This window comes from Tachyglossus aculeatus, chromosome X5 (assembly GCF_015852505.1).
Source record: "Tachyglossus aculeatus isolate mTacAcu1 chromosome X5, mTacAcu1.pri, whole genome shotgun sequence".
Lineage (NCBI taxonomy): Eukaryota > Metazoa > Chordata > Mammalia > Monotremata > Tachyglossidae > Tachyglossus > Tachyglossus aculeatus.
In genome coordinates this window covers 6,614,823-6,634,285 of record NC_052097.1, presented here as the reverse complement: position 1 = coordinate 6,634,285, position 19,463 = coordinate 6,614,823, and the positions used below count along the sequence as shown (strand labels likewise).

At 41.8% G+C, this 19,463-nt stretch overlaps 2 protein-coding genes across 4 annotated transcripts in view; one reads left to right on the top strand and one right to left on the bottom strand.

Annotated features, from left to right (window-relative positions):
- The window catches only part of SPARCL1 (SPARC like 1), a 110,215-nt gene that overhangs the window by 38,292 nt on the left and 52,460 nt on the right, over window positions 1-19,463 (top strand). For all 3 annotated transcript variants that reach the window (XM_038769217.1, XM_038769218.1, XM_038769216.1), the window contains exon 2: window positions 15,804-15,889. The gene's annotated coding sequence lies outside the window, so the exon portion shown is untranslated. The remainder of the gene's footprint in view (window positions 1-15,803; window positions 15,890-19,463) is intronic.
- On the bottom strand, window positions 4,971-15,473 carry DMP1 (dentin matrix acidic phosphoprotein 1). Its single transcript, XM_038769189.1, has 6 exons — window positions 15,431-15,473; window positions 10,390-10,465; window positions 9,483-9,530; window positions 9,053-9,085; window positions 8,145-8,192; window positions 4,971-6,439 (listed from the first exon to the last, which is right to left on the bottom strand). The coding sequence occupies exons 2-6, from the start codon at window positions 10,444-10,446 to the stop codon at window positions 5,075-5,077; spliced, it is 1,551 nt and encodes a 516-aa protein (XP_038625117.1). The 5' UTR covers window positions 10,447-10,465; window positions 15,431-15,473; the 3' UTR covers window positions 4,971-5,074.

Sequence of the window (19,463 nt, the reverse complement as noted above, 5' to 3'; positions counted from 1 at the left end):
GGTATAGAGGTATTTTTTAGTTCTATAATAATAATAATGCTGGTATTTGTTAAGCGCTTACTATGTGCTGAGCACTGTTCTAATGCTGGGTTAGATACAAGGTAATCAGGTTGTCCCACGTGGGGTTCACAGTCTTAACCCCCATTTTACAGACGAGGGAACTGAGGCCCAGAGAAGTGAAGTAACTTGCCCAAATTCACACAGCTGGCAAGTGACGGAGCTGGGATTAGAACCCATGACCTCTGACTCCCAGGCCCGTGTTCTTTCCACTAAGCCACGCTGCTTCTTCTAAGAAGAAGACAGTCCAGTTGTAAACCCTCACTACCCAAAACGGAGACATAGTCTAACATTTGAATGGACTCAAGATCAAAAATATTTCCAGACCCCATGGCGACCTCCTCGTTATCTTCTCTTGTCTCCTACGGTTTTGGCAGGACACTATAATGCAGTGTTAATAGTAATAATAATAATAATAGTGGCATTTATTAAGCGCTTACTATGTGCAAAGCACTGTTCTAAGCGCTGGGGAGGTTACAAGGTGATCAAGTTGTCCCACGGGGGGCTCACAGTCTTAATCCCCATTTTACAGATGAGGTAACTGAGGCACAGAGAAGTGAAGTGACTTGCCCAAAGTCACACAGCTGACAATTGGTGGAGCCGGGATTTGAACCCATGACCTCTGACTCCCAAGCCCGTGCTCTTTCCATTGAGCCACGCTGCTGCTGGTGTTACCCTCTGTGCCCCCTGCTGGATTCACAAAGAAACCTGATGATGATGCTAAATGGTATTTGTGAAGCCCAAAACCCTGGGATAGATACAATTAATCAATCAGTGATATTTATTGAGCGCTTACTATGTGCAGAACATTGTACTAAGTGCTTGGGAGAGTACAATATAACAGAATTAGCAGATAAGTTCCCTGCTCATAACAAGCTTACAGTCTAGATACAATCAATCATATTTATTAAGTGCTTACTGTGTGCAGAGCACTGTACTAAGCACTTGGGAAAGTACAATATAACATAATTGGTAGACGTGTTCCCTGCTCATAAGGAGATTACAGTGTACAGATGATCAGATAGGCCATGAGGCTCACAGTTTAACTGGAGTGAGAACAGGTATTGAATCCCCATTTTACAGATGAGGAAATTGACTCCCAGAAAAGTTGTGACTTGCCCAAGGTCATATTGCAGTTAATGACAGAGTCAGGATTGGAACCCAGGTCCCCTGACTCTCAGGCCCGTGCTGTTTCCACTAGGCCATCTGAAGATGGAGTTGGTTTTCTCATTTCATTAATTACATAGTTTGAAATATTATACTTTCTAGGTCCTAGGGAGAGTCCAGTGAAAGTAAAGACACAGTCCCTGCCCTCAGGGAGCTTACCAGCTAGTAAAACCTTTGAGCTGAAAGGCAGATAGACCATTTTATTTCTGTAACTGAGTTTGATTATTCACCCTTTTATACCTGAGCAAGCTGCAGCTATGTTTCTAATGGCTACCTGACTTGGGTCAATCAATCAATGATATTTACTGATGGCTTACTCTGTGTAGATCACTGTACTAAGCTCTTGGGAGAGTATAATACAAAAGAATGAGCAGACACGTTCCCTGCCCATAACGAGTTTAGGTCCAGAACAGAGCACATTGGTAGCAGAGAGATGTGAGTCTGAAGTCAGTATCCTGAGAGAGTAGAATGGAGTTCTGGTGTGATTGAGTTGTTATTTCCTGAATTTAGCTTTAATCAAAAGTTACCCTCTATTGGAGGGTAAGTAATTGCTGAATTGTACTTTCCAAGCACTTAGTACAGTGCTTTGCACACAGTAAGCACTCAATAAATATGATTGAATGAATGAATTTACTGTGCATCTACTTATCAGCCAGTGGTATTTGAGCACTTACCTTGTGTACTGTATTGAGCACTTAGAGTACAATACAATTGGTAGTTACAATCCCTGTCCCCAAGGAATTTACAGACTGGTGTAGTGTAATGTTTTAATCATTTGGGCAATATAAAATAGCAAAGCTACGTGTTTCCTGCCCTTAAGGAGTTTGCACTTTAACAGAGGAATAGAAATGTGTTCTCCACATTTTCTTTGAAGGACAAGATTTTGGTTTCAATTGGCAAAAGGTTCTAAGCTCAATTGTCAAGTTAATAGCTGAATTTCAGATCCTCTAAAATGAAACACCAGATGGTCAAATATAGCCCACCCAACTCAACTAATATAAATCACTAACAGTCCAATAGTTCAAATTGATTGCTACCATGAGGAGTAGGTGCCCAGGTGAACAGTTTGAACAATTGTAATCAATCAATAATAGTTATTGAGCGCTTTCCGTTTACAGAGCACTGTACTAAACACTTGGGAAAGTTCAATACGATAGAATCGTAGGAGAAGGACATAGCAAGTGTTTAACAAATACTATTATTATTATGATGATGATTATTTACACTTCACTCACATATCACTGGGATTGGTCTAATAGATCCCCTGGGTTATTTCAAGGACAGATCTGCACTACAAACAATGAAAGTTTAGGTTCCATTCAGTTCATTTACTAGTAAAGCAGAGTATGCCTCAGTGCAACTGCGTTGCCACACAAGTGAGAATTCTTTTTCCTTCTCTATGAACTTTTAAGGGTCCATGAGTGGCTAATAAGGTCGATCCCAGATCGGTGAAATCTATTGCAGTTTAGGAGGCGTGTATTGAGCCTTTCAATTTGCTTTAGACTGTAAGCTCGTTGTGGGAATGTGTCTGTTTACTATTGTACTTTACTCTCCCAAGCCCTTAGTACAGTGCTCTGCATGCAGTGTGCTCAATAAATACTACTACTGAAGGAATGAATGCTCTCCCTCACCCCAACTCCTTCCCCCACCCCCGACCCCTGGCTCAGACTGTCTTACTCCCTCTTTGTCAACTTGAGAATTGGACTTCTTGTGTTATAATAACCCACACTGAGTGATCCAACACCAAGGTCCCCCAGAGGTACTGTGTTTGTTATTCTTTTTAAAAATACTAGATGACATTTTTAAAGCTTTTTCTGTCCATTCATTCATTCAATAGTATTTATTAAGTGCTTACTGTGTACAGAGCACTGTACTAAGCGCTTGGGAAGTACAAGTTGGCAATGTATAGAGGTGGTCCCTACCCAACAACGGGCTCACAGTCTAGAAGGGGGAGACAGACAACAAAACAAAACATATGAACAGGTGCCAAGTAATCAGAATAAAAAGGTGATCAGGTTGTCCCATGGGGGGCTCACAGTCTTAATCCCCATTTTACAGATGAGGTAACTGAGGCACAGAGAAGTGAAGTGACTTGCCCAAAGTCACACAGCTGACAATTGGTGAAGCCGGGATTTGAACCCATGACCTCTGACTCCAAAGCCTGGGCTCTTTTCCAAGAGTCTCATTTGTTTTAAATCAGAGACTAGAATCAGATATTCTTGTTACATATCCAGTCCAGTGTAGTATTTATTAATAATGGCTCCTAACATGATGCACCTCCTTTAGTGAATTTTAAATAAGAGAAATCTGCCATCTGGAGTATTCCTGATAGCCTCCTTTTCCCTCCTGCCCCTTCCTCCAGAGGTGGCATGGCCTACTGGAAAAAGCATGGGCCTGGGAGTCAGAGGAACTGAGTTCTAATTCGAGTTCTGCCACTTTCCTGCTATGTGACCTTGAGCAAGTCACTTAACTTCTCTGTGCCTGTTTCCTCCTCCATAAAATGAGATTCAATGCCTGTTCTTTCTCCCCCTTAAACTATGAGCCTCCTGTGGTACAAGGTCTGCTTTTGATCTGATTATCTACTCCAGTAATTAGCACAGTGCTTGGCACATTGTTAGGGCTTAGCATAAATCATAGTAATTATTACCAGAGGCAGAATCCTAAATTATTGAGAGGCAATCATTGCTCTATAGGTTGGAGCAGAGCTTCATGTATGAACTCCAAGATAAACTACAGGGCCATAGTGGGAGAGGAGGGAAAAATAGCATTTCCATTTTGGAGGTTAAATCGAGACAGGCCTTTTCTAGATTCCTGGAAATGGCAGGCAGGAATCATGGTTACCATTCCTACACCCTTCACTAACTCACTGAGAAGAAGTATGTTCATCTGATTTAACTTTAGCTAATCATTTTTTGTTCCCCTAGGTCGTAGACTAGAATAATGCTGGAGCTATTTAGTACTCAGAAAAATGAATGGTCAGAGGACAGAGTAATAGTATTAAAATGCTCTGAATTTGAATGAAAAATGAATATATTAATGGGGAAATATTGCTATTACTCGAATAAAAGTAATCATCGTCTAAAGGTTGGTGGTTATTAAATAAAAAGCAACAGGATTATTTTATTTAAATTTGGAATAAATCCTGGTCATCAACACCCTTGAAAAATGAACCAACACAAGTCTTCTAGATATTATATTTATTACAAAACATTAAATACATCTTCCGCTGAGGTAATATCTTAAAATGTGAATAACAACCTAAGTGGAACTCTACATATACACCTCTCGGTGTCATCTTCATTAACTCTGCCTAGTTCCAGAAGATGATTTAGGGAGCAGGAATTCTGGAATTGCATACATGCAAATGTAAGGAAGTTTGGTTAAAATGGCCTCTGTGTGAGTGCCTCTCTTCCTACCCCCTGCAATAATGGTCAGGAAAGATTTCTGGAATTCAGATTCAAAATAGATGCAGATCATTACACAGTGGTTCAAGCTTAGTTATTCAGTTTTTTAAAATTCAATCTGGGCTTAATTTTAGAATTTTTTTATAAACCAAATGCTTAATCTTTCCTTAATATTGTTTTACCTTGAGTACACTGCTTCAGCCCTGAAATTTTAAAGGACAGATTGTCTTTATGTTTTTGCATATCAAGTTTTTTTGTTCAATTTTCACATTAAGCAAGCCTGTGGGGAATTGTGACAACATACTACAACTTCTGGTATTGATCCTTCAAAAGAAATGGCTTTGCTCATCCTGTGGTAGGTAGGATGTATAAATTAAGTTTGATAACTATTTTTTTCCCCTAAACAGTCATTCTGTACATTTTACAAATGTTTGTAAAAGCTGAGGCTAGTAGCCGTCTTGGCAATCATTATCATCATGATCTCCAATAGGTTTGTTATGATAAGCATCAAGCATTAACTTTCTGCTTTCTAGTTCAATGCTCTTCGACAGACTGTCATCCTCTTCACTGCTGGATTGGCTCTCAGTGGATTTGCTGTCTGTCTTAGATGTACTCTTTTCCTGCGACTCACTGTCTTCAGAGTCACTCTCTTCGGTGCCTACCTGTTCAGAACTGCTCTCCCCACTGTCCTCTTTAGAAGAGCTTTTGCTGTGAGAAAGGAGACCTTCCTGACTAGAACTGCCCTTTTCCTCAGATGACTCTCTGCTTTCCTCCGATTGCCTGCTGCTCTCGCTGGATTTGCTGTGCTCTTGGCTCTCTCTCGATTCACTTTCTGATTGGGAGGACTTGCTCAAACTGCTGTCCTGACTAGAGTCACTGTCCTCCTCATCACCTTCTGAGTGACTGGCGCCGTCCTCACTTGGTTCAGGGTTGTCGCCCCGAGATGTGACCTCGGAGTCTTCGTGGGATTTGCTGCTCTTTTGCTTTTGGATGGTTTCTTGACTCGATCCTTTGCTGTGATCCTTTGAGCTGCTGCGGTCCCGGGAGCCTCTGCTGTCCGCCCCTTCCCGAGAGCGACTCACAGGGTCCTCATGGGATTTGCTTTTGCTGTTTTCCTCAGATTGGCTAGGGCTGGCTTCTCTGAAGCTGCTGTCTTCGGTGGAGTGGCTGTCCCTGTCTTCCATGGAGTTGCTGTCATTCTGTTCCCCACTGTCATCCTCCTCCCCCTCTGATGTCCCTGCCTTTTTGAGCCATTTCCTGCTGGACCGCCCCACATATTGGCTATCATTGGAATCCTGCCGGCTCCCTTGCTCACTGTTTTCTTGGCTGCTCTCCTTGGAGTTGAGACTGTCGCTGTTCATGCTGGAATTGCTGTTGTCACTCCCAAAGGAATCAGGGTCATCCCCCTGCATTTCATCATCATCAAATTCTTGACCGTCACTGTCGTGCTCTCCTCCATTTTCTCTGCTTTGTCCATCTCCGTCACTGGCTCCACTATCAGCGGCGCGGCTGACATCTTCCCCTTCGTCAAGACCCTGGCTGCTGTCATCCCTCTGGATGTCAGCAAAATCTTCCGAGTCATCTCCTACGGTGTTGTCATCCCCCGCCCCAAAGAATGGGCTCTCTTCCTCCTGTCTCTGAATGGACCCTTGGCCATTCTCCTCATCTCCAAAAGTGTCATCGCCGCTGTCATCTTCATCATCATCCTTGCCATCTGCTTCCCTCACGATGCTTTTAGTGGGGCCTGCAGCTGGTTTGTACAGCCGGTGCGAGTCCTCTTCTGATTCAGTGCTGTCACTGTTATCATCGCCCTGGAAGTCGAGATCACAGGCAACGTCAACATGAGATCATTTAGGAGTAGATTTTCCAGTTTGTGAATAATAATTAAGTGCCTCCTACATGTGTGGGCAGGGAACTTGTCTACCAGTTCTGTTATATTGTACTCTCCCAAGCATTTAGTGCAGTGCTCTGTGCATAGTAAGCGCTCAATAAATACCATTATCATGATGAGAAAGTACTCCTAAAAAGGTGAATTGTTCAAATTCTCCCAGTGTATGAGAGGGAAACCATGACTGTTAATAATGCATCCCTTCAGCACCATCCAGTGGCCGTAAATAGATACAAGAAGAGAGAAGCAGCATGGCTCTGTGGAAAGAGCACGGGCTTGGGAGTCAAAGGTCATGGGTTCTAATTCTGGCTTTGCCACTTGTCAGCTGTGTGACTTTGGGCAAGTCACTTAACTTCTCTGAGCCTCAGTTACCTCATCTGTAAAATGGGGATTAAGACTGTGAGCCCCATGTGGGACAACCTGATCACCTTGAATCCCCCCAGTGCTTAGAACAGTGCTTTGCACATAGTAAATGCTAAACAAATGCCATTATTATTATTATTATTATTCTAATATTATTATTATTATTACAAGATCATCAGGCCCCACACTGTTCACCATTTAGGAGATAAGGAGAGAAGTCACCTTATCCCCATTTCACAAATGAGGAAATTGAGACACAGAAAGGCTAAACCACTTTCCCCTGGTCACACAGCAGGTCAGTGACAATTGGGACTAGAACCCTGGTCTTCCAAATCTCCTACCTACGATCTTTTCCACAAGGTCATACTGCATTGTGAATTGTCCAGACCTAGCACTCTCCTTCCCCTTCCTTCTAAACCCGCTTGTTAGCCATTTATGGCACAGTAATATTTCCAATATTTCCTCGAGGAGGTGAGTCTCAAATCATTCAATGTTTCTTTCGTTTGCAAATGTCGGTAATGGTTTGGTGAAGATAAAATGAAAATGTAAAGAAGGGATTTTGAATAATTCCCAAATTAGATTTATCCAGTCCCCAAGTCCCTGTATAGTAGATACCATGAGCAAAGATACTCAACACCTAGTTGTATAAAGAACTAGAGTTGAAAGCCCATTACCCGAACTAATTGGATCCCAAGCTAGCTTAGATAAATCTATCTTGTCAGCCTGGCAGGCTTCCAGTTTTGTTTGCTAAGATGAATGGTTGTTGTTTTTTTCCCCATCATCCAAACCAGATTTGGTGTGGATAATATCCTGGACATCCAAGAGTAGGAAAATGGGCATCCTGCCTGCCAGCCAGCATCATTCTAGAGACGGGGAGAGGAGCACCTTTTAGGGGCCCACCAACCTTGGAAGTAGGAGGTTCGGGTTGATTCTAAAGACAGAATGGAAAAGTTGCCAAGCCAGAGAGCAAAGAGCTGCCCATTAGTTGGTTCCAGACTGGATCTAGAATGGCCCTGCTGCACAGCTCCTGCAAAGGTTTCCTCTCCAAATCCCCTTCCCTTTCTTCTGCCAAACTTGAGCTGACGTTTCACCCCCTGAATTCTATCAACTCTTCCATCCATTCTTAGAATCCGGGACTGTTTACTCTGCATCCCACTTGCTTAAAAAATGAACACATTTAGAACTCTTTCCATATAATTGAGCCCATCACTGTTCACATCAGTACTTAAATAGCCTGAAAATCCAGGGGAAATCAATTTAATTACCTGTTCCTCCGAGCTATCTTTACTTTCCTCTGATGACTCACTGCTTTCCTGAAAGAAGGGAAAGAACTGTAAGTTTATTTGTACTTTTGGTATTCCTTACCAGAAGGAAAAAAAGGATGGGCCAGCATTGCTGGAACTTCTTATGTCTAGCTATCCTAAATATTCTCATGGTTCCATCATTTGTGTTGTATATCTCATGTTTTGTATGGTTATTTGTGAACGTACATCCCCCATTCAACTGGAAGCCCCATGAGGGCAGGGACTGACCTCTTGTTTCTGCTTGGCAGCTTCCCCCAGGGCTTGTCCCAGAGGCTCAAATACTGTTAGCTGACAAATACCCTGGAGTTGCTTGTGATTAATTTATACGTATAACATTATAAGCTCCTCAAGGGCAGGGAACGTGCACTGGGCTAATTTGGTACTCTTCTAGCACTCAGGAGTTCAATGTACATCAATCAATAAATAGTATTTATTGAGTATTTACTGTGTGCCAAGCGCTGTACTAAGCGCTTGGGAGAATCTGATACAATAAAGCAGTTAGACGTGGACCCTGTCTACAAGGAGCTTATCAACTAGAAGAAGCTAGTTTAAAGACTAGTCTGTCTTTAAAAAGAAATTAGAGGTAGATATGTATGTGAATATATTTTTTAGTTCAAGGATGATGCCACAGATGGTAAGATATACTGTCCATGTGGTAAGATAAAGTATCATCAGACACAGTGCTCAATAAATGCCATTTATTTAGAGAGACAGGGAGAGAGAGTTATCCTTCTTACTCAAAGAAGACGTCCCCTGACAGTGCTTGGGATTTAAAGGTCTAAATTTTAAACACGGGTGACTGTGAGAAAGCAAGGCCATTGCTAGGTAATGAAAACAATGAAATATAACTGAGCAAGCAAGATCATTACCGTGGTTCGATATCGTACCCGTTGTAAATGACCCTGTTGAGGAAAAATCAAGAGATATCAGATTTGTGGCTGAAAAAATTAGAAATTATTTTATTTTATTTTGGAACATCTGAGATTGAACACTAACAAAATTATTGCTTTAAGTGACTTTTCTCCAAGAAGTGCACTGAGAAGCGTATGTTCCCCTACAAATGAAGCTTCAAATCAATGAGAGTTTGTAAAATCACCCAAAGGCTTTTCTAATAACGATAATAATAATAGTGGCATTTATGTGTAAATATGTACCAAATGTAACACACGAACTTCATTTGCTATTAAAATGTTGTAACTACCCCATTATTGATCTGCACACAATTGTCTGAGAAATTTTCTCACAGTCCGTTTTCATTCAGTAAAATTATTCTGCCACAAACACATTTGCTCTGCTTACCTTCCACTCTTCAGAGCTTTCAGATTCAGTATTTTGATACCTTGCTACCTACATCCGTGGAGAAAACATAATTAAACATAAGATAGAGAAACATAGAGAGACAATGTTGCCTAGTGGATAGAGTGTATGTCTAGGAGAAAGAAGGACCTGGGTTCTAATCCCAGATCCACCACTTGTCTGCTGTGTGATCTTGGGCAAAGTCACTTAACTTTCTGTGTCTCAGTTTCCTCATCTGTAAAATGGAGATTAAGACTGTGATTTCCATGGGGGACATGGACTGTGTCCAGCTTGATTAGCTTGTATCTACCCTAGTGCTTAGTACAGTGCCTGGCATTCATTCATTCAATCGTATTTATTGAGCCCTTACTGTGTGCAGAACACTGTACTAAGTGCTTGGGAAGTACAAATTGGCAACATATAGAGATGGTCCCTACCCAACAAATATCATTTAAACAAAACAAAAAGATGTTTTTTAAGGAACCAGCAGCTAATATTTCCTGAATCAGGGAAACTACTTATAAGAGAGATAGAAAATTATGGGAAACTCTCTAAAGGGAGTTTGGAGTTCTCGAGAAGCGGCATGGACCAGTGTAAAGAGCATGGAACTGGGAGTCAGAGGAGCTGAATGCTAATCCCAGCTCTGCCATTTTCCTGCTGGGTGATCTTGGACAAGTTACTCAGCTATTCTGTCCCAGAGTTTCCTCATCTGTAAAACAGGGATTCCCTCACTGTTCTACCTCACTTAGACTGTGACTGCTAAGCATTCGCAGTGCTTGACTTAGTCACCACTTAACAAATCCATATTATTATTATCAGTATTGGGAACAAACAAAGAATCTGCATAAGAAATGCAAGTACTGGGGTTTGGCAACTGAAAAGGTTGATCAATGGTTACAGTGTCACTCACGGGGAGAGCCCAGGACAGACTCCAAAGGCAGATGAACAGGAGGAAGGCAGTCTTCATAGCTGATCAGAGTCTCAACCTGCAGCCCAGAATAATGGCATATTATTGGACAGCATTGATAGCAAGTATTTATGCTATAGCTATTGACAGTTTTTGGAACTTCGTTCCTTCACATCTGAAGAAGTCTCATATACAGATATATATAGAGAGAGGTATATATGTACAGATATATATATATACCGGAATATATATGCACATATATACATGTATGTATATACAGATATATAGATATATCTCTATGCATATATGCATAGAGATATATCTATATAGAGAGATGTATATATATGTATATATGTACATGTATATATATTCAGATATATAGAAGATCGATAGATAGAATTAATATATATAGAAATATATAGAGAGAGAACCTCTGACAGATCCCATTACCTTTGAGGGAATCAACGGGGAAAGCACAGGCCTGAGAGTAAGGGACCTTGATTCTAATCCCGGCGCTGCCACTTGTCTGCGATGAGACCCTGGGGAAGTCACTTAACTTCCCTGTGCCTCAGTTACCTCATCTGTAAAATGACGATGAACTGCAAGTGGGACGTGTACTGTGTCCAATTTTGTATCTACCCCAGTTTTTAGAATAGTGCGTGGTACATAGTGCTTAAGAAGTGTCATTAAAGAATATATCTAACAGGCATTGTTTTTTGCCTGATTCATTATTTAACAATTAATGAAAAAAGGAAAATATTTTACACTTCCCTTTCATAAAATTTATCACCCTCTGAACTTTTAAATAATTCACAGCTACCTGTAACCCTCCATTTCCTGAAACCAGTTATAATATGTAATCTGCAAACATTTTTTGTAGATTGTAGTAAGTCAATGAAGACCCCAACCCACATTTTCGGAACCTAAAATAATTCTTAGGTAACCATGGGCTTTATTCTGAATTTTGGAGAATTGTTGTATACTTAAGTATTGCAATAAATGAATTCTGGGCATCTGTTTTGCGGCTTTTAGTCATACATAATTCATGATTATGATAAAATTTTGTTAACAGCATTCAGGGTTCCAAGAGAGTTAGGTACAATTATATGTTTATCTAGAATCTTAAATGCATGCTCTGGGAAAAAAGATAAACTTTTAAGACTATTCTTCTGGAGGAGGGCTTCATAATTTATCAGATTAGTGTGGCAAGGAGAAGATTTTTAACTATTTATATTTTTATATTTTATATATATATATATATATAATGATGGCATTTAAGTGCTTACTATGTGTAAAGCATTGTTCTAAGCACTGGGGGGGATACAAGGTGATCACATTGTCCCACATGGGGCCCAAAGTCTTAATCCCCATTTTACAGATGAGGTAACTGAGGCTCAGAGAAGTTGTGACTTGCCCAAGGTCACATAGCAGACATGTGGGGGAGCTGGGATTAGAACCCATGACCTCTGACTCCCAAGCCCGTGCTCTTTCCACTGAGCCATGCTGTTCAAATGCAAGGTGGTAGATCATGATTAGAAAGGTCATTAAATCCAGTCTTCTACATCCAGGCAGGAATTCTTGTAGTCTAGCTAGAAAGCTATTTGTTGGCCCCATACATTAAACCATGCAGGGAACAAGAGTCTGTATCCACCCTTGGGAAATTGTTCCATAGTCAGGAATCTATCAATCATTCAATAGTATTTACTGAGCGCTTACTGTGAGCAGAGCATTGTACTAAATGCTTAGAAGAGTCCAATACAAGATTGTTGGCTGACACATTCTCTGCCTACAAGAAACTTTACAGTCTACCAAGAAAGACAGGCATTAAAATAATTGATGTATATGTACAAACGTGCTGTGGGTCTGAGGGTGGGGTGAATATCAAATGCTTGGAACTACATATACAGGTGACGCATAAGGGAGAGGAAATAGGGGGAATGAAGACTTCATTGGGAAAGACCTCTTGTGTAGGAGGCGTGATTTTTATTAAGGCTTTGATAGGTGTGATTGAGGTACAGTGAGTGGGTTCTTCTAGACTGTGAGCCCGCTGTTGGTTAGGGAACGTCTCTGTGTTGCCAACTTGTACTGGCCAAGTGCTTAGTACAGTGCACTGCACACAGTAAGCGCTCAATAAATAAGATTGAATGAATTAGAGGAGCCACGTGTGTGGGCAGGGCTGTAGCAGGAAATCTGCGATGAAAGATGGGAGCAGGTGAGTTGAGTGCTTTAAAGCCAATGATAAGGAGTTTCTGTTTGATGTAGAGGTGAATGGGCAACCACTGGAGATTTTTGAGGAGTGGTGAAATGTGGACTGAACTTTGTTAGAAAAATGATCCAGGCAGCAGTGTGAAGTACGCACTGGAGAGAGCAATTGCTAAAAGATGGGGAAGGAGCATGGTGTAGTGGATAGAGCCTGGATCTGGGAGTCAAAAGGTCATGGGTTCTAATACTGGCTCTGCCACTTGTCTGCTGTGTGGCCTTGGGCAAGTCATTTAACTTCCCTGTGCCTCAGTTACCTCATCTGTAAAATGGGGATTAAGACTGTGAGCCCCATGTGGGAAATGGACTCTGTCCAACCTTATCTGCTTGTATCCACTCCAGGGCTTAGTGCATTGCCTGGCACATAGTAAGTGCTTAACAAATGCCATAATAATAATTATTATTATTTTGGCTTCCATGCTTAACTGAGGCAGATATCACCCCGTGTGAAATCTGACAGCACTAAGGTCATAGGTGAGATGGCTTATGCCACCAAACCACCCCGAGAGTTGGACAAGGACCAGACATTTGCCCAGATATCTGAATTCCATTGCAGGTCATCTCCAGTCCCATTTTCTTTCCCCCTCTTCTCCTGCTTCACTTTCCTAGAGCATCAATCAGGAAGTTACTTATTCTATTTACAGAGTGGTTCCAAGTTCATCCAGGCCATTGTTTATTGAACCAGATTTGGGATTCATTCACTTGGAGGTGGTCATAATAAGTGTAGTATTTAAGTATTTATTATTTGCCAAGCACTCTACTAAAAGCTGGAGAAGATATATAATAATCAGCTTGGATCCGGTTTAAAGCTGGGAGAGTGGATGAGTTCCCAAAGGGAATAACATAAAAATTGAGAAGAGAACAGAGCTTTGCAGGATGGTCTGTCGGAAGAGTATTTGCCGGCAACCTCCATCATCAGTGGGCAAAACCTGATAGGTCAGAAGAGGGGGGATATCACAGGAGATCACTCAACTTGGCTTTTCGGTCCTTGAAACGTTTTGGTTTGGGCCTTTGGGACTGTGAAAATTGAGGAGATGGAATCGTAACAGACTTAATTTGCCTCTTACCTCTGATTAAAATTTGTGGGCGTCCTATCTTAGTCTCCTACAAATTCAGAAGACATGATGTCAATCCAAAAGGCACTGCTAATCTGGACCTGCCAGTAATGGATATGCACTGCAGGACTGAGTATGAAGTACCTGGAGTGTTTTAGTGAATGAATGGATTTTGAAAGATATGGAATCCTAATGTATTTCCTCACACAATATTTACATGTGATGGATGGTGCCTACCATTTCACCCCCACAAAGAGACCATGGACAAGCAGCATGGTGTAGTGGATAGAGCATAGGCCTTTTAGACTGTGAGCTCACTGTTGGGTAGGGACTGTCTCTATATGTTGCCAACTTGTACTTCCCAAGCGCTTAGTACAGTGCTCTGCACACAGTAAGCACTCAATAAATATGATTGATTGATTGTTAGGCCTGGGAGTCAGAAGGTCATGGGTTCTAATCCCACCTCTGCCACTTGTCTGCTGTGTGGCCTTGGGCAAGTCACTTTACTTCTTTGTGCCTCAGTTCCCTCATCTGCAAAATGGGGGTGAAGACTGTGTGCCCCATATTGGTTAGGGACCTTGTCCAACCTGATTTACTTATATCCACCCCAGTGCTTAGTACAGAGCCTGGCACAAGGTGAGCATTTAACAAATACCACAATTATTATTATTATTATCATTATTATTATTATTATTGTTATTATTATTATTATTATTATTATGTCTTTGAGACAGCTAGAATGTCAGATACTTGAAGGCAAGTATTGTGCCTTCTAATTCTCATCCTTTGTCAAGTATTTAGTATCATGCTCTGCACATAGGAAGCATTCAAATACTATAGACTGAAGAGCTAATTAAAATGAAACATCAAACTAACATCCAATTGGACAATTGTGACTTAGATTTCCTTGGAAAATGCAACCTCCTTTTATGTATGCAACACCATCAAATAGCTACTCTGAGGACTGAATGCCAAAAGGAAAATCTGGACAAGCCCCTCAACCTTACTATCCCTTAGTTCCTTGATTCGTAAAATGGGGATTAAAATGCCTGCTCTCCCTCCCTCTTAGACTGTGGGCCCCATGTGGGACAGGGATTGGATCCGGTCTGATTTGTCCGTACAAACCTCATTGCCTAGCACATAGGGAGTGATTACAAAATGCCATAATCTCCCATTACCCAAAATAAGATAATTCATCCGGATATAAGACCTCACATTAGCTCAAACCTTCGTTAGCTGAGCAGAGATGCCAGAGATGGCTTTACAAGGAGTGGGAAGTGATGTTTTAGGTTTTCTTACACGATGTGCGGCTGGCTGTCACATTCTGAACTATTTTTCTTCTGAGTTAGCAGTCCCACACAAATCCTATGTTAGTGTCTACGCACATATCAGCGTGGCTAGTGAGAAGCAGCGTGGCTCAGTGGAAAGAGCCCGGGCTTGGGAGTCAGAGGTCATGGGTTCTAATCCTGGCTCCGCTACATGTTTGTTGTGTGACCTTGGGCAAATCACTCAACTTCTCTGAGCCTCAGTTACCTCATCTGTAAAATGGGGATTAAGACTGTGAGCCCCACGTGGGACAACCTGATCATCTTGTATCCCCCCCCCCCCAGTGCTTAGAACCATGCTTTGCACATAGTAAGCACTTAACAAATGCCATTATTATTAGTATTTCATTGTTCAGTCACAAAAATGCAGGCCCATATGAATTCCCAAGATGTGAAAAGCCTTACCTTTGTGTTGACTGCAGTTGAGGAAGACTTTCTTGAAAAATTCTTGGGTTTTTGGATAGGAGATCTCCAGCAGAATATTAGGACCAGTGAAGATGACTGTTTTTGTTGAGGTTTGAAAGTTCCTCAGGTAGTGCAGGAATTTAAACCCTGGTTTCAGATCCTCACATCCAATCAGGCACTGCCTGGGGGAGACTGATGTCAGAAGGTGTCACTGGAACTCCAACACACACCCACACTTCCTCCAGTTTGCAGAGGCAGATTGTCCCTAAAAAGCTCTTGTGGTTCCCAAATGACTAGACTATTTCCACTTAATTGAAGATCTTCCCAAACGTTTGTTTTGGTTTCTAAATTTACTCTGTTCACATCCATGCAGGCTTATGAGCATCATAAACAATAGCAGCTTCACCCACGCTCGGGCAGATCCCGTCGTCCAACCTCAGAGCGGGGAAGGGTTGACAGGTAAGTTTCCTGTTAATATATGTTTCCAGGTTTTACCAGAAGGAAGTTTGTGTGTTTGAATTTCCAAAACCCTGGATGCTTTTTGTTTTCCAGTAATGAGATTGTTTGGGTCAAACCTGTCTTCGGGGCCCACATTTCTCTCCAGAAGTGCTGGCATTCAGGTGCATAAGAAACAATACCTCTTCCCCTAGAAGAAAACTTTTCAAGCCATCTGATGCTTGTCTGGTCTTTTGCTGTCGAGTTGTCTCCGACCCGTAGAGACTCCATAGACACATCTCTCCCAGAACACTCCATTTGCAATTGTTCTTGTTGTGAATCCACAGAGCTTTCTTAGTAAAAATATAGAAGTGGTTTACCATTGCCGCCTTCTGCATGGTAAATCTGAGTCTTTGCCATCTCCTCTCTCCCATGTCGCTGCTGCCCAGCACAGGTGAGTTTTGACTTGAAGTAGATTGCCTACTGTCCACTAGCCACTGTCCAAGCTAGGAATGGAATGGGTATGCCCCTGCTTGACTCTCCCTCCAGTAGTCGAGACTGGTAGAGTACTGGAACTCTCCAGGTGCGATTCTGAGAGGTGCATTTGATGCTACAGCAGCGATTTTGTTTATAAGGGCCTCCGACCAGATTACCTGAGTTTCCTCCAAGCAACAAAGCCATTTAGAACCATACAGAGCTTTTATAGTCAGTGATATTTATTGAGCACTTACTGCATGCAGAGCACTGTACTAAGTGCTTGAGAGAGTTCAGTACAACAGAATTGGTCCACACGTTCCTTGCCCTCAGCGAATGAACATACAGTCTAGAGGATTGTTAGGTAGTTTTTTCAAGAGTAAAGCACAGTATAAATGGTACAGGCAGATACAGTAATTGCCATATTTACTCACTTAACTGCCCCATTGTTTTGCAAAATTTTTCCAACCTCAAAACAGGGAAGGGCTATTGAGTGAAGCAGAGAAGCAAAGGCATGGGAGTCAGAGGATCTGGGTTCTAATGCCAGTTCCACCACTTCTCTGTGACTTTGGGCAAGTCACTTCCCTTTTTTGCACCTCAGTTACCTCATCTGTAAAATGAGGATTAAATCCTCCTCTTTCCAACCTGGACTGTGAGTCCTTTGTGGGACAGAGATTATGTCCAACCTGATTATCTTGTATCTACCTTGGCAGTTAGTACAATGCTTGACACATAATAAGCGCTTAAAACATGCTATCAAAAAATGGGGTCAAACTAGAATAAAGTCTAGCTTTAAGGGGAGCAGGAAAAGAAAAAAAAGAGAAGGGGAAAAGCAGCACTGCAAGCACTTAGTGAGTTAACTCCCCCTTCCGTCTCCTCTTCCTATCCCAGAGTTTGAGGGTTTCAGTGAAGAAATTTCTTGCCCACCATGGGTCTATATTTGTGGTATTACCATGTTCTGATGATTCTGTTCTTCCTGCCACAGTGAGTTCCACCATTGCTGCTTGTTTTTAAAAGGGAACCTTTTGTTTCCTCCTCAAAAATCATGCCAGGAGAATTATGGGGTAGAGGCAGAGAAACAGCATGGCCTAGTGGAAAGAGCATGGGTCTGGGGGTCAGAAGGATCTTAATCCCAACTCCACCATTTGTCTGCTGTGTGTCCTTTGGCAAGTCACTTAACTTCTCTGTGCCTCAGTTACCTCAGCTGTAAAATGGGGATTAAGACTGTGAGCCTCAAGTGGGACGTGGATTGAGTCTGACCTGATTATCTTGTATTTACCCCAGTGCTTAGTAAAGTGCCTAGCACAAAGAAGCACTTAACAAATACCATTTTAAAGAGAGAGAGAGAGAATTTTGGAAGTAAATATGGAATCACAAAATACTGACTCCAGGCCTGAGTCCTTCACTGTCAGGTTGAAGGTGCTGCTTTCAGTTGATTTGGAAGCTTAAAATTTAAAATATGTTAAAAGCAAAATGATTTTTTGGTATTTTTCTTACATTCCTACGACTGATTAATCATTGCATTGTATCATTATTGCAATTAAAGAAATCATTCAGAAAAAGTCAAAAATAATTAAAGGGAGCCATTTATATTAAACTAAAACCCATGTATTCAATTGCTCAATCAATCAATAGCAGTAGCCCACCTGGATGCTGTGTTTCTCTATTGCAAAGTACTCACTCCACCTTGTCATCTTCTATCTAGCCGCTGACCTCTCGCCCACGTCCTGCCTCTGGCCCAGAACACTCTTCCTCTTCATATCAGACAGACAATTACTCTCCCCAACTTCAAAGCCTCAGTGAAGGCACATCTCCTCCAAGAGGCCTTCTTTGCCTGAGCCCTCTTTTCCTTTTCTTCCACTCCCTTCTGTGTCACCCTTGCTCCCTTTATTCACCCCCCCTCCCGCCCCCCACCACCCCATCCCAGCCCATGGCACTCATGAATGTATCCTTAATTTCTTTCTTTCTGTTAATGTCTGTCTCCCCCTCTAGACTGTAATCTCCTCGTGGGCAGGGAATGTGCCTGTTATATTGTACTCTCCCAAGTGTTTAGTACTGTGCTCTGCACACAGTAAGTGCTCAACAAATGCAATTGAATGATAGCATTATTGAGCCCCTACTGAGTGTGAAGCACTGTACAACAAAAGCAAATGTTCACTGCCCTCAGGGAACTTAGAGTCTAACAGGAAAGATGGATGAAATATTAAAAATTTTTGTTCACAAATAATGGGAGCAAAAAGAAGAACAAGGATATGGCACGAAGTAGGCAAATATATCAGGATGAAATAACTAAATAGCTATTTGAGTATATGAATATAAATAGGCATATGAGAAGTGGTTAGGGTAAGAAAAAGTTATCCAAGTGCTAAGGACAGATGTGGGTTAACATGTTTGGGTGGTGTGTATTAATTTAGGAAGACTTCTTGGAGGAGGTGGGCTTTTAAGTAGGGCTCTCAATACGGTGAGGAGGGGGAGTTGCCTATTTCTCATATACTTTCTGGGACACTGGTGGAGTCTGTCCTTCAATACATGATTATATATCATTTCTGACAGAATCAACAGCACAGTTGGGCAGGCTGCCCATAGCCACATCCTCAGTTCAGAGAAGCTAGACATCGCTGCCTCAGCGACATGAATTGATGTATGAAGTTGCATCAGTCACCCTGCAGTGTGTTGGGGAAAAATGCTTCAAATTTCATTTCATCCAGGGATTTCAAAAATAGCCTCTCAAATCAGTATCAATGGGCCCCATTTTACAAATTGCAAATCAGTAGGCACAGGAGAATGAACTATTGCTTTCTTTTGGTTGCTTTTTTGTGGGTTGAGAGGAAGCATTGAGGGAGGCTCTCATCAGTTTTCATGGATAACATTGCAGAAGCTGCTTCTAGGAGGAGATGGAATGATGTTGAGCTTCGAGGCGGATGGTGGTGTCTACAGTTGGGCATTAGGCGAAGAAGGGTGTGGGGGAGATACTGAATGGTTCACAAACTGCTCTGATTTCCAAAGAAACCCTAAATAACTACTGGAGAATTATTTTCTGGATTTCTGGAATCTTTCCTGCTCTTCCCATAAAAACTGAACCTAGGAGAGACTCAGATCTGCTGAGTGACTACTTCATGATGGA